This window comes from Phaethon lepturus, unplaced genomic scaffold (genome assembly GCF_000687285.1).
Source record: "Phaethon lepturus isolate BGI_N335 unplaced genomic scaffold, ASM68728v1 scaffold873, whole genome shotgun sequence".
Taxonomy (NCBI): Eukaryota; Metazoa; Chordata; class Aves; order Phaethontiformes; family Phaethontidae; genus Phaethon; species Phaethon lepturus.
Genome location: NW_010529460.1, coordinates 1 through 16,036, shown reverse-complemented (window position 1 = coordinate 16,036; position 16,036 = coordinate 1). Strand labels below are relative to the sequence as shown.

The 16,036-nt window shown below is 38.1% G+C and overlaps 1 protein-coding gene across 1 annotated transcript; it reads left to right on the top strand.

The window, feature by feature from the left end:
- The first annotated feature begins 531 nt into the window (after positions 1-531).
- Positions 532-15,059, top strand: PIK3CG (phosphatidylinositol-4,5-bisphosphate 3-kinase, catalytic subunit gamma). Its single transcript, XM_010283925.1, has 6 exons — positions 532-2,535; positions 6,818-6,883; positions 6,989-7,214; positions 11,145-11,248; positions 13,557-13,703; positions 14,961-15,059. Exons 1-6 carry the CDS (start codon positions 532-534, stop codon positions 15,057-15,059), a joined length of 2,646 nt encoding a protein of 881 aa, XP_010282227.1.
- The last annotated feature ends 977 nt before the right edge of the window (positions 15,060-16,036 follow it).

Sequence of the window (16,036 nt, the reverse complement as noted above, 5' to 3'; positions counted from 1 at the left end):
GAGGGGCAGAGGAAAATGGGAATAGGCTTACCTCTGTCCAGTCTGCAAATAAATTCCTTGTTTTGTTACTTTCTGTCATTGCTGGAGCTCAGTAGGATCACGTTCTGCTCATACACAGTAACCTGTCTTGATTTCTGTGAAAATCCACTTATGTTAACATCAACAGCATCAAAACAAATGAGGCAGCAGAAGAATCAGGGCTTGATCAAATAGAAGCATGAACAAATCAGTATAGTCAGACTGCTTATTCTCGGTGAAATCTGGGAAGGCTGTTTAAAAGCTCTATTTTAATTATTTAATCATTGGGTGGTTGTTTTTCTATATTTGGTTTTGAATTGAATAGATGACGTCTGAGGTGGTTTAGTATTTATGACCAGAAATTAAGGGGAAGGGGAAATAGAAAAAGCATATACTTAGCAGGATTTTGACTGGCCTGTGATTTTAATTAAGAAGAGTTAAAAAATAAGAGTAAAGAAAAATGTAATGAGAAAGTAATCAAGTATTTGTATGTTTTGCTAGATTTCTTCTGGCATGGAGTTGGGGGATTATGAACAGCCCGTTGTTATGAGAGAGGAAAATAAACGAAGGAGAAGAAGAATGAAACCTCACTGCACATCGAGTAATTTGTCATCAATGGAACTAATATCCATTGAGTTCATTTTACCTACAAGCAACAAACATACTAAAGTACCGGAAATGATGTTACTCGAAATAGCTGGCAACTGTACAGTTGAGCAAATGAAAGCACAGATTTGGATGCGTGCAATAGAGATGAGTCAAACCACAGACTTCTACCATGCCTTTACCCCAGATCAATTTATTCTGCAGTATCAGAAGAAAGGGCAATGGTATGAAATTTATGATAAACATCAAGTATTACAGACATTGGACTGCATACTGTACTGGAAAGTGTTACAGAAAAAGGTAGGCAAGATCTATGTTGTCCAGAAACAAAAACCATCAGAAGAAGTTCAGGAATTTCAGCGGCAGCTTAACGATTTAATTGGTTATGACGTCACTGATGTAAGCAATGTACATGATGATGAACTGGAATTTACCCGTCGCAGATTAGTCACTCCACGAATGATAGAGGTAGCCTGTAGAGATCCTAAATTGTATGCAATGCACCCATGGACCACATCTAAGCCACTCCCAGAATATTTATTTAAAAAGATCGCTAATAATAACATTTTCATAATCATACATAGAGGAACAACTAGCCAAAAAATTAAAGTGTCAATAGATGACACTCCAGATATGATTCTCCACAGCTTTTTCACAAAAATGGCAAAGAAAAAGTCTTTGATGGACATTCCTGAAGATCATAGTGAACTGGATTTTGTTCTCAGGATTTGTGGCAGAGATGAGTACATTACTGGAGAGACACCAATCAAAGATTTTCACTGGATAAGACAATGCCTTAAGAATGGGGAAGAAATCCACCTTGTCTTAGACAATCCCCCTGACCCAAATGAGGATGAGGTTCAGAAAGAAGAGTGGCCTTTGGTGGATGACTGTACGGGAGTTACAGGGTATCATGAACAATTGACAATAGATGGAAAAGATCATGAGAGAGTTTTCACTATCTCCTTGTGGGATTGTAATAGGAAATTTAGGGTGAAAATAATTGGCATTGATATCCCAATTTTACCAAGAAATACCGATCTTACTGTGTTTGTGGAGGCTAACATTCAGCACGGGCAACAGCTTCTGTCACAGAGGAGGACTTCATCAAAGCCTTTTACTGAGGAGGTTCTGTGGAATATTTGGTTGGAGTTTGATATCAAAATCAAGGATTTGCCTAAAGGAGCACTCCTGAATCTTCAGATATACTGTGGCAAAGCACAGGGACTATCCACAAAGACGAACCTTCAGTCACATGAATCCCCCAACTCTGATTCAAAATGCAAAACTCAGCTTCTCTATTATGTAAATCTTTTGTTGATAGATCACCGTTTCCTGCTACGAAGTGGGGAGTATGTGCTCCACATGTGGAAAATTCCAGGCAAGGGGGAAGAACAAGGAAGTATCAATGCGGACAAACTCACATCAGCAACTAACCCGGATAAGGAAAACTCAATGGCTATTTCTATCGTGCTGGACAAATACTGTCACCCAATTGCCTTGCCCAAGCACAGGATAACACCAGACCCCCAAGGGGATAGGACACGAGCTGAAATGCCTAACCAGCTTCGCAAGCAACTTGAAGAGATCATCGCAACTGACCCACTTAATCCACTTTCTCCTGAGGACAAAGAACTGTTGTGGCACTTTAGATATGAAAGCATAAAGCACCCCAAGGCGTACCCTAAGCTGCTTAGCTCTGTGAAGTGGGGACAACAAGAAATAGTGGCCAAAACATACCAGTTGCTAGCTAAGAAGGAGGTTTGGGATCAAAGCACTTTAGATGTTGGACTCACAATGCAGCTTCTGGACTGTAACTTTTCAGATGAAAATGTCCGAGCAATGGCAGTTCAAAAACTGGAAAGTTTAGAAGATGATGATGTTCTTCATTATCTTTTACAGCTTGTGCAGGTAAGGTGTATTCTCATTCCTGAACTCTGCCTTCCAGGAATGTTTGCATTACCCCATCATCATACCCACCTTAGTAGGTCTAGTTAGTAAGCCCTGGTTTTGAAGTCTTCAGTGTTTAGTCAGAACAGTGGTAGTAACCAAATTAACTCAAAATACACTTTCTACATTTTGCCTTTTGCCTATGTTGTTATTCTTGTGTTACTGTTGCCTTGTGTCTTACCATTTGCATCTTGCGATTACAGGATTATGTTTTTCTGGAAATTGTTAATACTAGCACAACTATGATGGGAGGAAATCCTAACTGTGCGGTCTCTAATCCTGTTCGCATCAGGTCTGAATCACATAGCATTGAAGAATTGTTGACCAGCTTTACCAATAGTTTAGAAAGACTGTAGACAGAAAGAAAGTAAAGGCAGATGTTGACACAGGCAAGGCCTGAAGAAAGGTCTGGGGTTGGGTTTTAGGTCAAGAATAACAGTGTAGTTACATGGTATGTGGCAATGACTTCAATCTTGTATTGTTAAGGGGACCAAATTTATCTAGAAGCTCCAAAAAAAATTTTAGAAGTAAATAAAGGGTTGCTAGGATTCCATAATAAGATTAATTCATTCTGGGAAGTTGGGTGAAAAATTGTGTTTTTAATGGCAATGAATCACTGCTGTATCAATTTGAAGCACTTTGTGTGCGATCTTCCAGATGAAACATCAGGAAAGTTTATGTCAGTTTTACAAGAAAATTGGTTTGTTTGCTTTTTCACAATGCGGTGCCAGAGCTGGGCAGTCTGTCAGCGGCAAAGTCATGTCTGATGGCTGATGAAAGGTGTAACCCTGTGGTTCTTCCTGGTAAACGCGTCCCCTGAAGCAAGGCGACTCTGCAGGCTTCCCACGCCCAAAAGGGCTCTGGTTTGTGCAGAAAGCCTATCACCCCACAGAGCAGGAAATACTTTTTTCAAAGAATTGTTGGAGGACAGAATTGGCATTCAAAATCTAAAAAAAAAAAAAGGAACTGCTGCAGCCTGGGAACCTGTGGAATGGGGCTTTTAATGTCTGCGGGTTCAGAGAGAGCCCAGGTTCCCAGGAAAATTAAGTTAGTATTTCGGATTTTGCTGCGCATCAATAGTGCTTTAAACAAGGCCTTTTTAGCCTTGTCTTTGCTTGTCTGAAGATTAGGCTCCCCGGGCAGAATTTATGCATTTCTGCATTAACCATAGAAGCTGCTACGGTTACCTCATTGGGCCTCCCACATAGCTGCTGCTAAGTATATGCTTGGCTTGTGAGCTTTTGCTGTCTGCATGTGGCTCAGCAATTTTATTTGCTTTTGTATCCAAATTAGGGGGTTGGGATGGTGATTGGTTGATATCAAAGTGCCTGAGAGAATGGGGGAAGTTTTGGGGTTTTTTTAAAAATTGTTTCTTTACAGGAAGTACAAATCTGGAGAGTTTTGAAAACAATAAATCTAGCAGTAAATTACTGTAGCATAAAAGCATAGTAGCTTAACTTCACTGTGTCATTTTTAGTAAGAAATGTATTAAGAAATTAAAAGATTGCCATCCCCAAAAAGGAAAAAAATACTAGATCCCAAATTTTACCTCTCTGCTGCTTCCTTGTCTTTCCTTCCTCGGCTAAGAAGAGAGCGTAGGCCATCAGCATCCTGCAGCAAAGTATTGGTACCACAGTGTATTTGGAAATCCACATTTTTCAGAGAATGGATGTCAGCTGTTCCTCTGCTCTAATGGACATATCCAAGATGTGTCTTCTGCAGAGAGTCATCACTCTTCACTTGCATGCCTTCATGAAAGCTTTATGGCTTATTTTACTCTGCACAGGATATTCCCATTTTACCTCCCAGTAGAGTTAGAAATCAAACAAACATTTTATTTCCCCCCAGGTTTATTCCAAATACAAGCAGCCATATCATAAATAAACGTATTGAGCTTCCTGTAAAGGTCTGTTCTTCCCTGTGCAGTTGATAAAACATCAATAGGATAGTTAAAATACAACAAAATCCATTGTAAAACAAACACCAACAACTGCTTGTATGCAGCAGTGAGTACAGCTCTCCTCCTGCTGAATTGACAAGGCAAAGGTACATGCAGGGACCTGATGAAGTGGCAGCAGACTTTTTTAATGGCTAGCTTTTATTGTTGCTATTCAAATGTTGATATTTGCCTCTATGAAGAAAAAAGAAAAATGGAATTGACTTTTTAAAATAATTATTTCTAAAACATAAGCATAATAGGGATGTTTGTCATACATTTTTCTAATACTCTTTTATATTAAAATATATTTGCAACCTTAATATAAGGAGGTTTTGTTTTGAAGCACTGGCTAGTTGTTTGGCTGTATTTCATTATTAAATTTTTCAGGGATATGCACTGAGAACATTCAGCAAAATAGATACCAGAATGAGGTTTTTAATAGTCTTTCTCGGAACTGTAAGCAAATCCATTTGAATTTATGTAATAATTATTGCCTTTGGGTGCCTTATTGCAGTGAAAATTAATTTTTACTAAAAAAACCCTCATACCTCATAATCTCATACACGAAGTAAAAGGATCTATATATTTTAAAATCAGTTTATGTTTGTGAGTTCTCATTATTTTTCCTAAATAAGACAGTGTTGCCTGGGGAAATAAAACAGTATTGCAGAGACAGTCAAGACAATTCTTGCAGAATTATGATACTGTAGAAGGACAAGCCTGCTGCTTGGCTTTCTTGTCTGTCTCTTAGCCAATAGCTGGAAAGAAAAAGTCTTCATAACATTTTTGTAAGTTGGTTCATTCCAGAAGGTTGACTGAAAAAGCTCAATTTTATTTTTTCCATGTTGGATAAACTCACAGGATGATTTACATTTCAGAAATAGTGAAGATACTTTAATAATAAAAAAATACAACTATGTGCTGCCGTACTTTTAAGAGTTTATAAAACCCTGTGATTTGTTTGATGAATTTAGTAGACCTCTGCTGATGGCTTGGTTGCTTCTTTGCAAGCTGCAGACCACGGTGATCTTGAAAGAGCCATTATATTCTGTTGAATAACTATTGCTAGAGGTTTGCATACTTTGTTGCTTCTGAAAGCTGAGTGTACTACATGCACCCAGCTCTCTGCACATCCCTTTGTTTTCCCTTAATCTCCCCACTTGCTGCTTCCTGGCACTGTATTTCCAGAACTTGAAGACATTCACCAACCCTCTCAGTCCATGACAGGGATTTTGTGACTCTATTCCAAAGATCGTATGCGTCTTATTTCTCTTTTCTTGCCATGGGATATAGATGCATACCTTTTTCCTCCGCCTTAATCTTAATACAAACATCCTAAGACTTGAGTCCCTTAATCAGTAGGAAAGAAGCTGCTGGAAAAACCACTTGAAGTGGACAAGTTGCCTGGCTCAGCCCAGTACATGGAAGTGCAATAGTTTTCTGGTAGACCAGTACACTTGGGGTTTGGGATGGGGAAGAGAGTAACAGCAAAAAAATTCCAATCCTGGCACTTCAAAAAAGTTGTTGACTTCCTGTTTCCAGCCTTTTTTGGCAGTAGCTTGGAAATATCTGTGGGCTTGGCTGGAGGGGAGCGGCTGTTGGAAGAGAAAAAGTACATCTGTGCTCAGAGAGTCATTAAAAAGAAAGTTCTAGTGAAGTCTTCCTCTTAATTGTAGTCCATTAATATAGGATGTGCATCAGAGCCTTTATTCTGTTTTGTCATTCATTTAGGGGCTAAAGGCCAGAATGCCTGAGATTAGGTGCTCTGAAGAGCTGCTCCTGTATCCCGTGCTTGCTGGGGAACTCAGCAGTGAGCCCTGGTGTCCCAGTCCGGAAGTGGTGGATGTCAAAAACCAGTGCTTTGTTATTGAAAATTTTCATTTAAAAATGGTTACAAATAAGTCATTTAATTTGGCAATAATCTTTTCAAGCCTTCTCAGTGTCAGTCAGACTGCAGACTGTTTTCTGATCTTGCCGGGTTTTGCTACAGCCTGAGAACGGTGGTTTTGTTCACCTGCCTTCATGTGCTCAGGTCAGTCTCGTTGGTTAGCTGCTTCCTGCGTTGCTTTATTTGTCGCATTGATAATATACCTGGAAAGAACGTGTTGCAAAGAAAAAGTGCTTCTTGAATCAAACGTAGAGAAGTCTTGCTTTGTTTTTTTCAACTTTGTTTCCTCGAAAGACCTGCTCTGTTACACATTTTTTACTCCTGCAGCAGTGTGTTCTCTAGATGTCATTAGTAAAGTACAAGTGCAACAGGATCTTACATGTGTTAATAATGTCTTCTATGTTTGTATTACTCAGGCTGTGAAATTTGAGCCATACCATGACAGCGCATTAGCCAGATTTCTGCTAAAACGGGGTTTGAGAGTAAGTACTTCAAAATACAGCCAACTTACACTGAAGTTACTAGCATTATTAAAACCCTTTTGTCAAGAAATGTATGCTGAGTGTAGTGTTTTTCTTTACCTCTAGAACAAAAGAATTGGTCACTTCTTGTTTTGGTTCTTAAGAAGCGAGATTGCCCAGTCCATGCATTATCAACAGAGGTTTGCAGTCATCCTAGAAGCCTATCTTAGGGGCTGTGGAAAAGCAATGCTACACGATTTCATGAAGCAGGTTCAAGTAATTGAATTACTACATAAAGTCACAATGGAGATAAAATCAGTTTCTGCAGAAAAGTATGATGTCACTTCTCAAGGTATTTACTAATAGACATTTCTTCATTTGTAATAATACTGTTTTTTTGTCTTTGTGGGGGGAGAATCTACGCAGCAAAGTGTACTGTTTATTTAGAAAATTCATGGATAAATTACTGTCAAAGGGCACCATTATTACATCTTATAAAGTGCCAGTGTAAGTTGATAGTGATTGAACCAATAATACATTTGTTTTCTTGTCCCACCCCAAAGAAGGAGGAATATCAGTATTACAGACAGCCACTACATTCCCATGCTTTGGCTTATCTTCTTGAACCTCAGCCATGCAACTGGGAAAGTTAAGTTCTTGTACCCTTAGCTGTATGCCAGCACTGAAAAATAAACAATCCCAGGACACAAATATTAACTGGAAATAAAGAGAAAAAGCAACACTTGCCAGGAAACACAACCTTACTCTAAGCAGTCACTAAAAGACTCTTGGCAAGAAGATGGGGGAGGAGTCCAGTACAGCCTCTGCTGGGCCACAAAAGTAGCTGGTGGATCAGCAGTGAATATACAGAGCACATCTTTGGGGGTTTGCAATGTGCTGAATAGCAGTCCTGTGAGGCACAGATGTGGTATTGTTATTTCTAGTTCCTGTAAGCACTGCTTTGGAAGCCACAGCAGGGTTATGCAATGCCTGTTTACCTCTGGGTTTTGCCTGCCTTCCCCGCTCCTTGGCTTCCTTAAAAGCTAGTTTGTCATCATTCCTGTTAGTTGCTTTGTGTTGGGAGTAAGTGCAAGAAGACATACAGCAATATCCATATTATGAAAGCTGCAGAGAGACCAGCTCTTCCTGTGTTCAGCCTGGTGTGTTCTAGGACAGGAAGTCTTTGGTTCGGAAAGCTGTTCCGCTCTGGTAATGCAGAAGTGACTGTGGTGGTGTTTCAAAAGAAATTTGAAGGACATATGCCTGTATTCTTCAATGTATAATGTAATATCAGTTACATTACCACATAATGTGAGTTAGGGGACTTAACTGAACCCCCTTATAAAATACTATTTCTAAACAACTTTCTAAAATTTATCTTAAAATGCTCTATAATCTAAATATTTTTGGTCAGAATCACGAATTTTGGAAAGAAACTTTAGAGCCTTGCAGATGTACATGTCTGTAACAGCAGTGGTTTCCATAATACATTATCTTTGAAGGATATGTGGGCAAAGAAAAGTTTCAAGAGAAAGCAATCACATCAAAACCTGGTGGGTGTTAAAGAATCTTTGTATGTAACATACAGGAGAACATTGAAAGATGACTTATATAATTGACATCTTCACCAAAGAAGGCTTCCTGAAATTGTGGAGTGTCCTACTAATGTTATATCTAATTTAATTTCTTCTCAGATTATTGAGGATATGATTATTCTTACAGGCACCCTCTACTTCTTACATTTTTAAAAATGTATATCCTAAAATTTCTTCTTTAGTTTATTGTTTCTTTTTTGCCCCATAACTTCTAATGCTTATAGTTGCTTATATTTTCAGTCTGAATATTTCAGACTGTTTCATTCTGTCATGCAATGACATCTAATTCTTCCATATATTTTTCTTCTTCCAGTATTTGTGGTTTTTTTAAAAGAATAAATTCCTTCCTGTTAGGTTCATACTAGTCCAGTAGCAATCATGCTGTCAAACTGTTTCTTTCACTTTTCATGTAATCTCTTTCCTTATATTTGAACATAGTGAGTAAGAATAAATAATTAAATTCTTAAGATCATAGTATTACAGCTTGCATAGGATTAGCTGCTTTCATCACCACTCTGTTAGATGATTTGTCTCCTAAGAATGTGTATATGTAGCTGTTTCTTTTCTTAAAATGCATAGCACTTTGTTCTTAAGCCAGATCAACATGAAATTGTCTTAGCAAGCCCCTTCACTTGTGTTTTACAGTCAGCTAATTCCTAATCTTTCAATTGGTTGGCGTACAGTTTTCAAATTACATTACATTACGATGAGGAAACTTACTGAAATCAAGTTAGATTTGTCTAGGAAATCAATAGTTACATTTTAGAAAGCTGTTTCATGATCCAAGTTACTACAGCCTAGGTATTTTTTTTGTTTGGTTGTTTTTTTTTTTAAATGTTTCCAAGTATAAAATCCACTTAACAGCTCCTGTATCTTACTCAGTTATTTTTTAACAGGAGAGATACCACATTGGTCATGTTGCACTGCTAGGTAATTCTTTTCTAAAAGCCTTTAGGATAGGTGTAACATTTGTGTTCTGTGAGTTCTCAAGTACTTCTTTTGACTTGACTTTCTTAATTTGATAGCAATTTTTGAAAAGTCTTCATTTTCTGGACGTGACCCAACAATGTGCACTTGCAGCCCAGAAGGCCAAGCATATCCTGAGCTGCATCCAAAGCAGCATGTCCAGCAGGTCGAGGGAGGGGATTCTGCCCCTCTACTCCGCTCTGGTGAGACCCCACCTGGAGTCTTGCGTCCAGCTCTGGAGCCCTCAGCCCAGGAGAGACATGGACCTGTTGGAGCAGGTCCAGAGGAGGGACACCAAAATGATCAGAGGGATGGAACACCTCTCCTATGAGGACAGGCTGAGAGGGTTGGGGTTGTTCAGCCTGGAGAAGAGACGGCTCCAGGGAGACCTTACTGCATCCTTCCAGTACTTAAAGGGGGCTTATAAGAAAGATGGGGACAGACTTTTTAGCAGGGCCCGGAGCAACAGGACAAGGGGTAATGGTTTTAAACTAAAAGAGGGTAGATTTAGACTAGATCTAAGGAAAAAAAATTTGACAACAAGGGTCGTGAAACACAGGCACAGGTTGCCCAGAGAGGTGGTAGATGCCCCATCCCTGGAAACCTTCAAGGTCAGGTTGGATGGGGCTCTGAGCAACCTGATCTAGGTGAAGATGTTCCTGCTCATTGCAGTAGGGGGTTGGACTAGATGACCTTTAAAGGTCCCTTCCAACCCAAACCATTCTATGGTTTGTTGTATGATTTTATGATTTTGTATATTAAGTATCCAGGTCCATGTCTAGCTTTCTCATTACAATTTTTTTTGCACTTTAATTTTTGTCTCAAAAATTACTCGAACATATGTATGCAGCCTCTGCTGTATAGCTGCAATTTCTTTCAGAAGAGTGTTCAGGTCTTTGTCCTGACAAAGGGTAATACGCAGTATTGCTTATGCTGTTAACACCTGCTAGCTGAGATGAACAAAGTGCATCTGATGTAGTATAATGCATACTGTTCTAAGCTGAAGATTCAGAAGCTTGAATTTTTATGTATGAAAAGATTCAGTTTATATATGAACATTAAAATTCTTGTTCGTATAAATATACAGAAAATTTTCTTCTTACTGGGATGTGAGATTATCAAGGCTGCACTATAAAACCAGTTTTAGGAGGATAGGAAATTCAGTATCTCTATAGTTGGAGTCCTTATGATTATAATATAATTGACTCCCAAGAATTCAAAAGCCACAAGTCTGTCTGCAAGAGTGATGAGGTACGTCGAAATTATATTGGAAAATGCAAAGTGCTTTTAATTGCCTCCTCCTTTTGAGCCTTTGGGGTAGATAGTTCAACATTTCCTTGGCAGTTACAAGGGTGAAATATTTTTTGGTGTGTTGTACTGTGTTTTGTTTTTTTTAATGAAAGGTGACACTTTAATGTCATCTCCTGAGTCTTCAGAAGAACACCAAGTGTTGTACAGTGCTTCTAACACTGTGTAGAAGGCACATGACTTGTGAGGTGCTTGAAGACTTTACCTTTAGGTATCTGAAACAGTTCTGACCATTAATAGTGCAAGTTAAAGAGTGTTCCTCCATTCCTCAAATCAAAGGAAAAGCAATTCTAAAAGTAGCTAAACGGGGCAGGGGGCGTAGCTAAATCATGATGCTTAACAAGTTTCATTACCAAAAACTTTTTTGCCTTCCAACTTTTGATTTTATTGTGTTTTTCTACTTGTAATTGCAGTTATTGCACAGCTGAGACAAAAGCTTGAAAAACTACAGAGCAGCAAACTTCCAGAAAGTTTTAGAGTTCCATATGATCCTGGGCTACGAGCAGGAGCCCTAGTGGTAAGTATATTCTGAGTTTCTACAAATCCTTTTTGAAAAAAAAATCCTATTTTCAAGTATGTGTCATTTGGTGAAAATTTTTGCTAATATGTGTAAATGTCTTTTTTCACTGTGACTATGATGACATTTCATGGACTCAGTAAGTTTTTGTTCCCAAAGCTGTTAGCATTTTCTAAATGTAATGACATGCCACCATGCACCAAAAAAATGCAATGACCCATAAAATCGTAATCACTAAGTGGCAATTACAGTTTTTTCATTAGTTTAATCTAGAATTTAACAAGGTAATTTACTTTTTTTACATTAAATACCTGTATAAAACTGGTTTATCTGACTTCAGGGACTTTGGGATATCAGTTTCTGTTCCTCCTGTTACTTTCTCTGTATTACCCTGACTCATATCTGTCATTAAGGTTTAGGTCCAGACCTTCATCTTACTAACAAAAATGTCTACTTTAGCTATTTCTGTTTTTTCAAGATGTCTATGTTGCTTTTATTAGAAAATACTTTAAGATCTTGTTAGAAATACATTAAGAAACACTTGGTTTTTTTCTGTGTTGCTTCCTCCTGTTCTGTGGTGAGATTGCTTATGTCGACTCATATGTTTTGCAGCGTTAAAAACAGGATTAATAAATCAGGAGATGTGTAGTGAAAGGGAATTGGCTCATGCATCTACAATGAGATGTGAGGTTTGGGTAAAGAAACACAGTGAAGATCCTTGGATTCACTTAATGTGCAGGGACCCTACAAGAAAAGAATCCCTTGATTTTTCTCTTAGCTAAGGACAGACAAACCATCCAACCTAAGGAATTGCCGAATAGTAGGATACTTGCTTGGGTAACTTACGTTAGTTGTCTAGGTTTGGCCATATTTCTGCTAAATAAATCTGTGTCTTGATAGACAGGCTATAAGTTAGTCTACCTTCAAGGTGAGAGAGTTAAACACCTCTCAGTTGGACATGACTGAGGTACTGGCAGTCAACATTGTTGACTCAGAAACACAGAATCTCTGGTTTCTTAAATGTTATTTTCTTGATTGTGTTTCTTTCTCTTTAGTCTTCTGTGTACAAAAATCTGCTTGACAAAAAGTGGATTTCAAAATAAAACATCTTTCTGGATTTTCTAGTTTTCTTTCACTTAGGAAGTATGCAGCCCTACCAGGACCTTCCTAGGTGAAGGAAGCAATAGATTAACAAGGGAAGATAGCTATGTCTAAAAATTGATGGGTTAGAGCTTCCCCCACCCCCCTCAAACTATATGAATAAAAATATTTGCTATAACAAACTGTATTAGTAAACTTTCATTTCATCTTCATTCTAGTAAGTGCTACTTGTTCCATAACGTTAAAACTCTGAAATTTGACTAGTCTAAACCAAATCTTAGAAGCAAAATCAGTGTTTCTGGTAAGTTCAAAGATTTAACATCTTTGAACCTTTTTAAAAATAAGGGTGATGAAAACTGTTTCCTTTTAAACTACAAACTCAGAACCTCAATCTATGAAGCATCTATATTCCAAAATACTCTTCTCTGATGTCATCAGTTCTGTTAGCTCTCAAACACTAGTGTACAATTGCTTTTATTATTTTAGATGGATTTATTGTACATAGTAACGTTCAACAATGAACCAGGAATTCCAGAATAGAATTACATACTACAGTTGTATTAGACATAATTAGTTGAGAAAATATTTTAAATAATACAATTTCAGTGGTTTCAGTGCTGAATTTCTCAAGATTAAAAATGTAATAAAAGTAAATGAGGACTTACTCTGTTATTTTATGAGTGATTATGTTACATTACTTTCACAAATGCCACTTTTCCCCATGAATTTGAATGATTTGCTAAGGGTATTGAATAGAATCAAACAATCTGGAATAACTGAGGTCACTAGAAGTCACAAGGGTGGACAATGTGGTAAATTACATTGGACAGTGGTTATTTTCCCGTTTTGCAAAGCAGCTGTCAGAGTGCTGTTGGGAGAGTCCATACATGCCAGTTTTGTCAGAATCTCTTATTCCTGGTTTAAACGGTTTTTTTTTGTCTGAAGCAGATTTACAAGCTGAATCCAGTTTCAGAAAATCAAGACATGATTTTTCCTTTATCATGATCAGTGTTAAAAACTGTGCATTTTCACCAAGGCAATGTGGCAATTGAGTATCATTTGTTACCATTTGTTACATGTGCTTTCAGTGTGTTTCTTGTGGTGTAGCTGATTGGAAGTTGGTAAACTACTGTGTAGCTGGTGTGTAAAAAGGTTAGTTGTGCTGGTGTTGAAATATGATGGCTAGCAATAAATGTGTCTTTCACAGATAGAAAAATGTAAAGTAATGGCATCTAAGAAAAAGCCCCTCTGGCTTGAGTTTAAATGTGCAGATCCAACAACTCTATCAAATGAAACCATAGGCATAATCTTCAAACATGGAGATGACCTCCGTCAGGACATGCTTATATTACAGGTACGACAGCTAAAATGTATGAAATTAATAATGTGAATATTTTAAAATATTTTTACATTGTTTTACTTTTTAGAAGTGTGTATACATTATCTTTACTGTCCATATGAAATGAGGTTGTTTTTTGTTTTTTAAACTGTGTATGGCAAGGCTGACATCGAAACGGGATCTTCTTTCTTGTACTGCAGTTTTTTATGTTACTGTGTTGTGTGTTAACCCCACTGGGATGAGGAAAGAGGAAAGGGAGAGTAAAAGCAAGAAAACTTGTGGGCCAAGGTACAAATTGTTTAATAAGCAAAGGAGAAGTGGAAGAAGACAGAAAGAACACAAGACAAGCGATGCAAAGGCAGTCACTCACCACATCCCATGGGTAGACCAATGCCCAGGCAATTCCTGCACAAAAGTTGGTTAACCTACCTAACCCTCTTCCTCTATGTTTTGTTGCTTAGCATGACATTATTCAGCATGGAATATTTCTTCGGTTGATTCGGGTCATCTGCCTGGTTGTGTCCCCTCTCAATCTGTTGTGCACCCCTGATCTAGTCATAGTGGGGCAGAGTGAGAAACAGAGGCAGCCTTGACGCTCTGCAAACACTGTTCAGCAACAGCTGGAACATCGGTGCGTTACCAGCATTGCTTTCATTACCAGTCTAAACCACAGCACCATATGAGCTGCTCTGCGGAAAATTAACTTCATCCCAGCCAGACCCAGTACATACTGTTACTCTGTTTTCTCCTGACATGTGGCATACATACTTCACATTTTGGTGTTCTAGAGAAGGAATCTTATTTAGTATAAGATGGCCTGTTTTTCTGATGAAAGATTTTTATAATTTATTTATGCAATGGATGAAGTTACAAATTAAAAAGAAATCAGTAGATAGCATTGCTCTAGTAATATTTCAGTGATTGTTCTGAAAAACTGGTTTATTAGCACTTTTGGCGACATTCATGGGAAAAAATGGACTTACTTGCTGATGTGTTCAATCTCAGCTCATGTAGACATCATACAATATATTATTAGTACTTTATAAAACGGTAGTGATTGCCTGGGCACAGCATGGATGAGGAAATATAAACCCTGGTTCTGTAACCAATAATCTTGAATGACTGCACACTTCCTGTATTTATCTCTTAATCTATAAAATAGACAAGTAAATTTAGCCCTATCTCAGAAGTCTGGGTAGTGTTATTTGTGTGAGTAATAAGTAATGTCCAAACAATTTGAAATAACTTAGCGGATACATTTGTTTTTACTAGATTCTTCGAATTATGGAATCCATTTGGGAAGCAGAATCCTTGGACCTCTGTTTGTTACCGTACGGTTGTATTTCTACAGGGAACAAAATAGGTATGTGATCACACTTACTGTGATTAGAAATTCAGAATGCCATAGTTACAGAACTTGTGTCTAGGAGAACTATTCTAGTATGCATTGTGGTCCTGAGATAAATAACAGTTTATTACACTTTCTATGAGCAGCCTTCAGTTGTGTCCCAGCAATGGTTTCTGCCCTCCTGATGGGTATCCTTCAACTGCTGCTCTAGCTTAACTGACTGTGATTCCTGTGCAAGTCCAACTCTTTGAATCCTGCTGCAAGTTTATCTTTGATAACAATATTTGGTATAAAAAAGTGGTGAAAGTGAGTGACTTACTCAAGCTGTGTTTTAATATGTTGATAAGAATAAAATACAGAAGAGAGTTAAATAGCAAAACATTTTATGTTTTTTCCTGACGTGAAGCTTCATACCCTGTGTTACGTAGAAGCAACAGCATTACTCAACAGGATGCTCAGGCAATATTTCTCAGTGGGCATTAGTTCCTGCATCACAAATGATCTATTTTCCAAAATTCATGGTGGGAGAAATGAAGTGGGTGCCTAGAAAGATTCTGGAGAACTGTGTGATGGTGTGTTGAGCAACCTGATAAGTTCTGGAAGAGCCCAATTACATCCACAAATACCAATCTGATGTATAGTTTATACATCACGATGGCTCCAAACTTGACTCTTTGTGGTTGGATTTGCATGTATTTACGTAACCTAGCGCATCCACATTGCACAGTTTCCTCCTGTACAGATAATAAAGAATTGACTGTAGGGACAATTTTGCTGAGCAGTTCTTCAACGATTGGCTGGAGGAAAGGCTCCTCAGTGTAGAAAAATGGGCCATGCCCAAATGAAGCTATTGTGCTGAAAAAAAAAGCTTTGGCTGGTATAAACAGTGCGTCAGTGAGACAGATTAGCAATTACAGCTCTGCCACTTACTAAAAGCTTGAACACGTGTAAAAACTAGGAAGTTTGTTAATTCACAGAATCACAGAATCACAAAATCACT

Bases quoted from the DNA above. Each gene is read 5' to 3' on its own strand.
- PIK3CG (XM_010283925.1), top strand. From the start codon at position 532: ATGGAGTTGGGGGATTATGAACAGCCCGTTGTTATGAGAGAGGAAAAT. The intron at 2,536-6,817 runs GTAAGGTGTATT...TGTATTACTCAG, and splicing joins ATCTTTTACAGCTTGTGCAG to GCTGTGAAATTTGAGCCATA. The intron at 7,215-11,144 runs GTATTTACTAAT...TTGTAATTGCAG, and splicing joins GTATGATGTCACTTCTCAAG to TTATTGCACAGCTGAGACAA.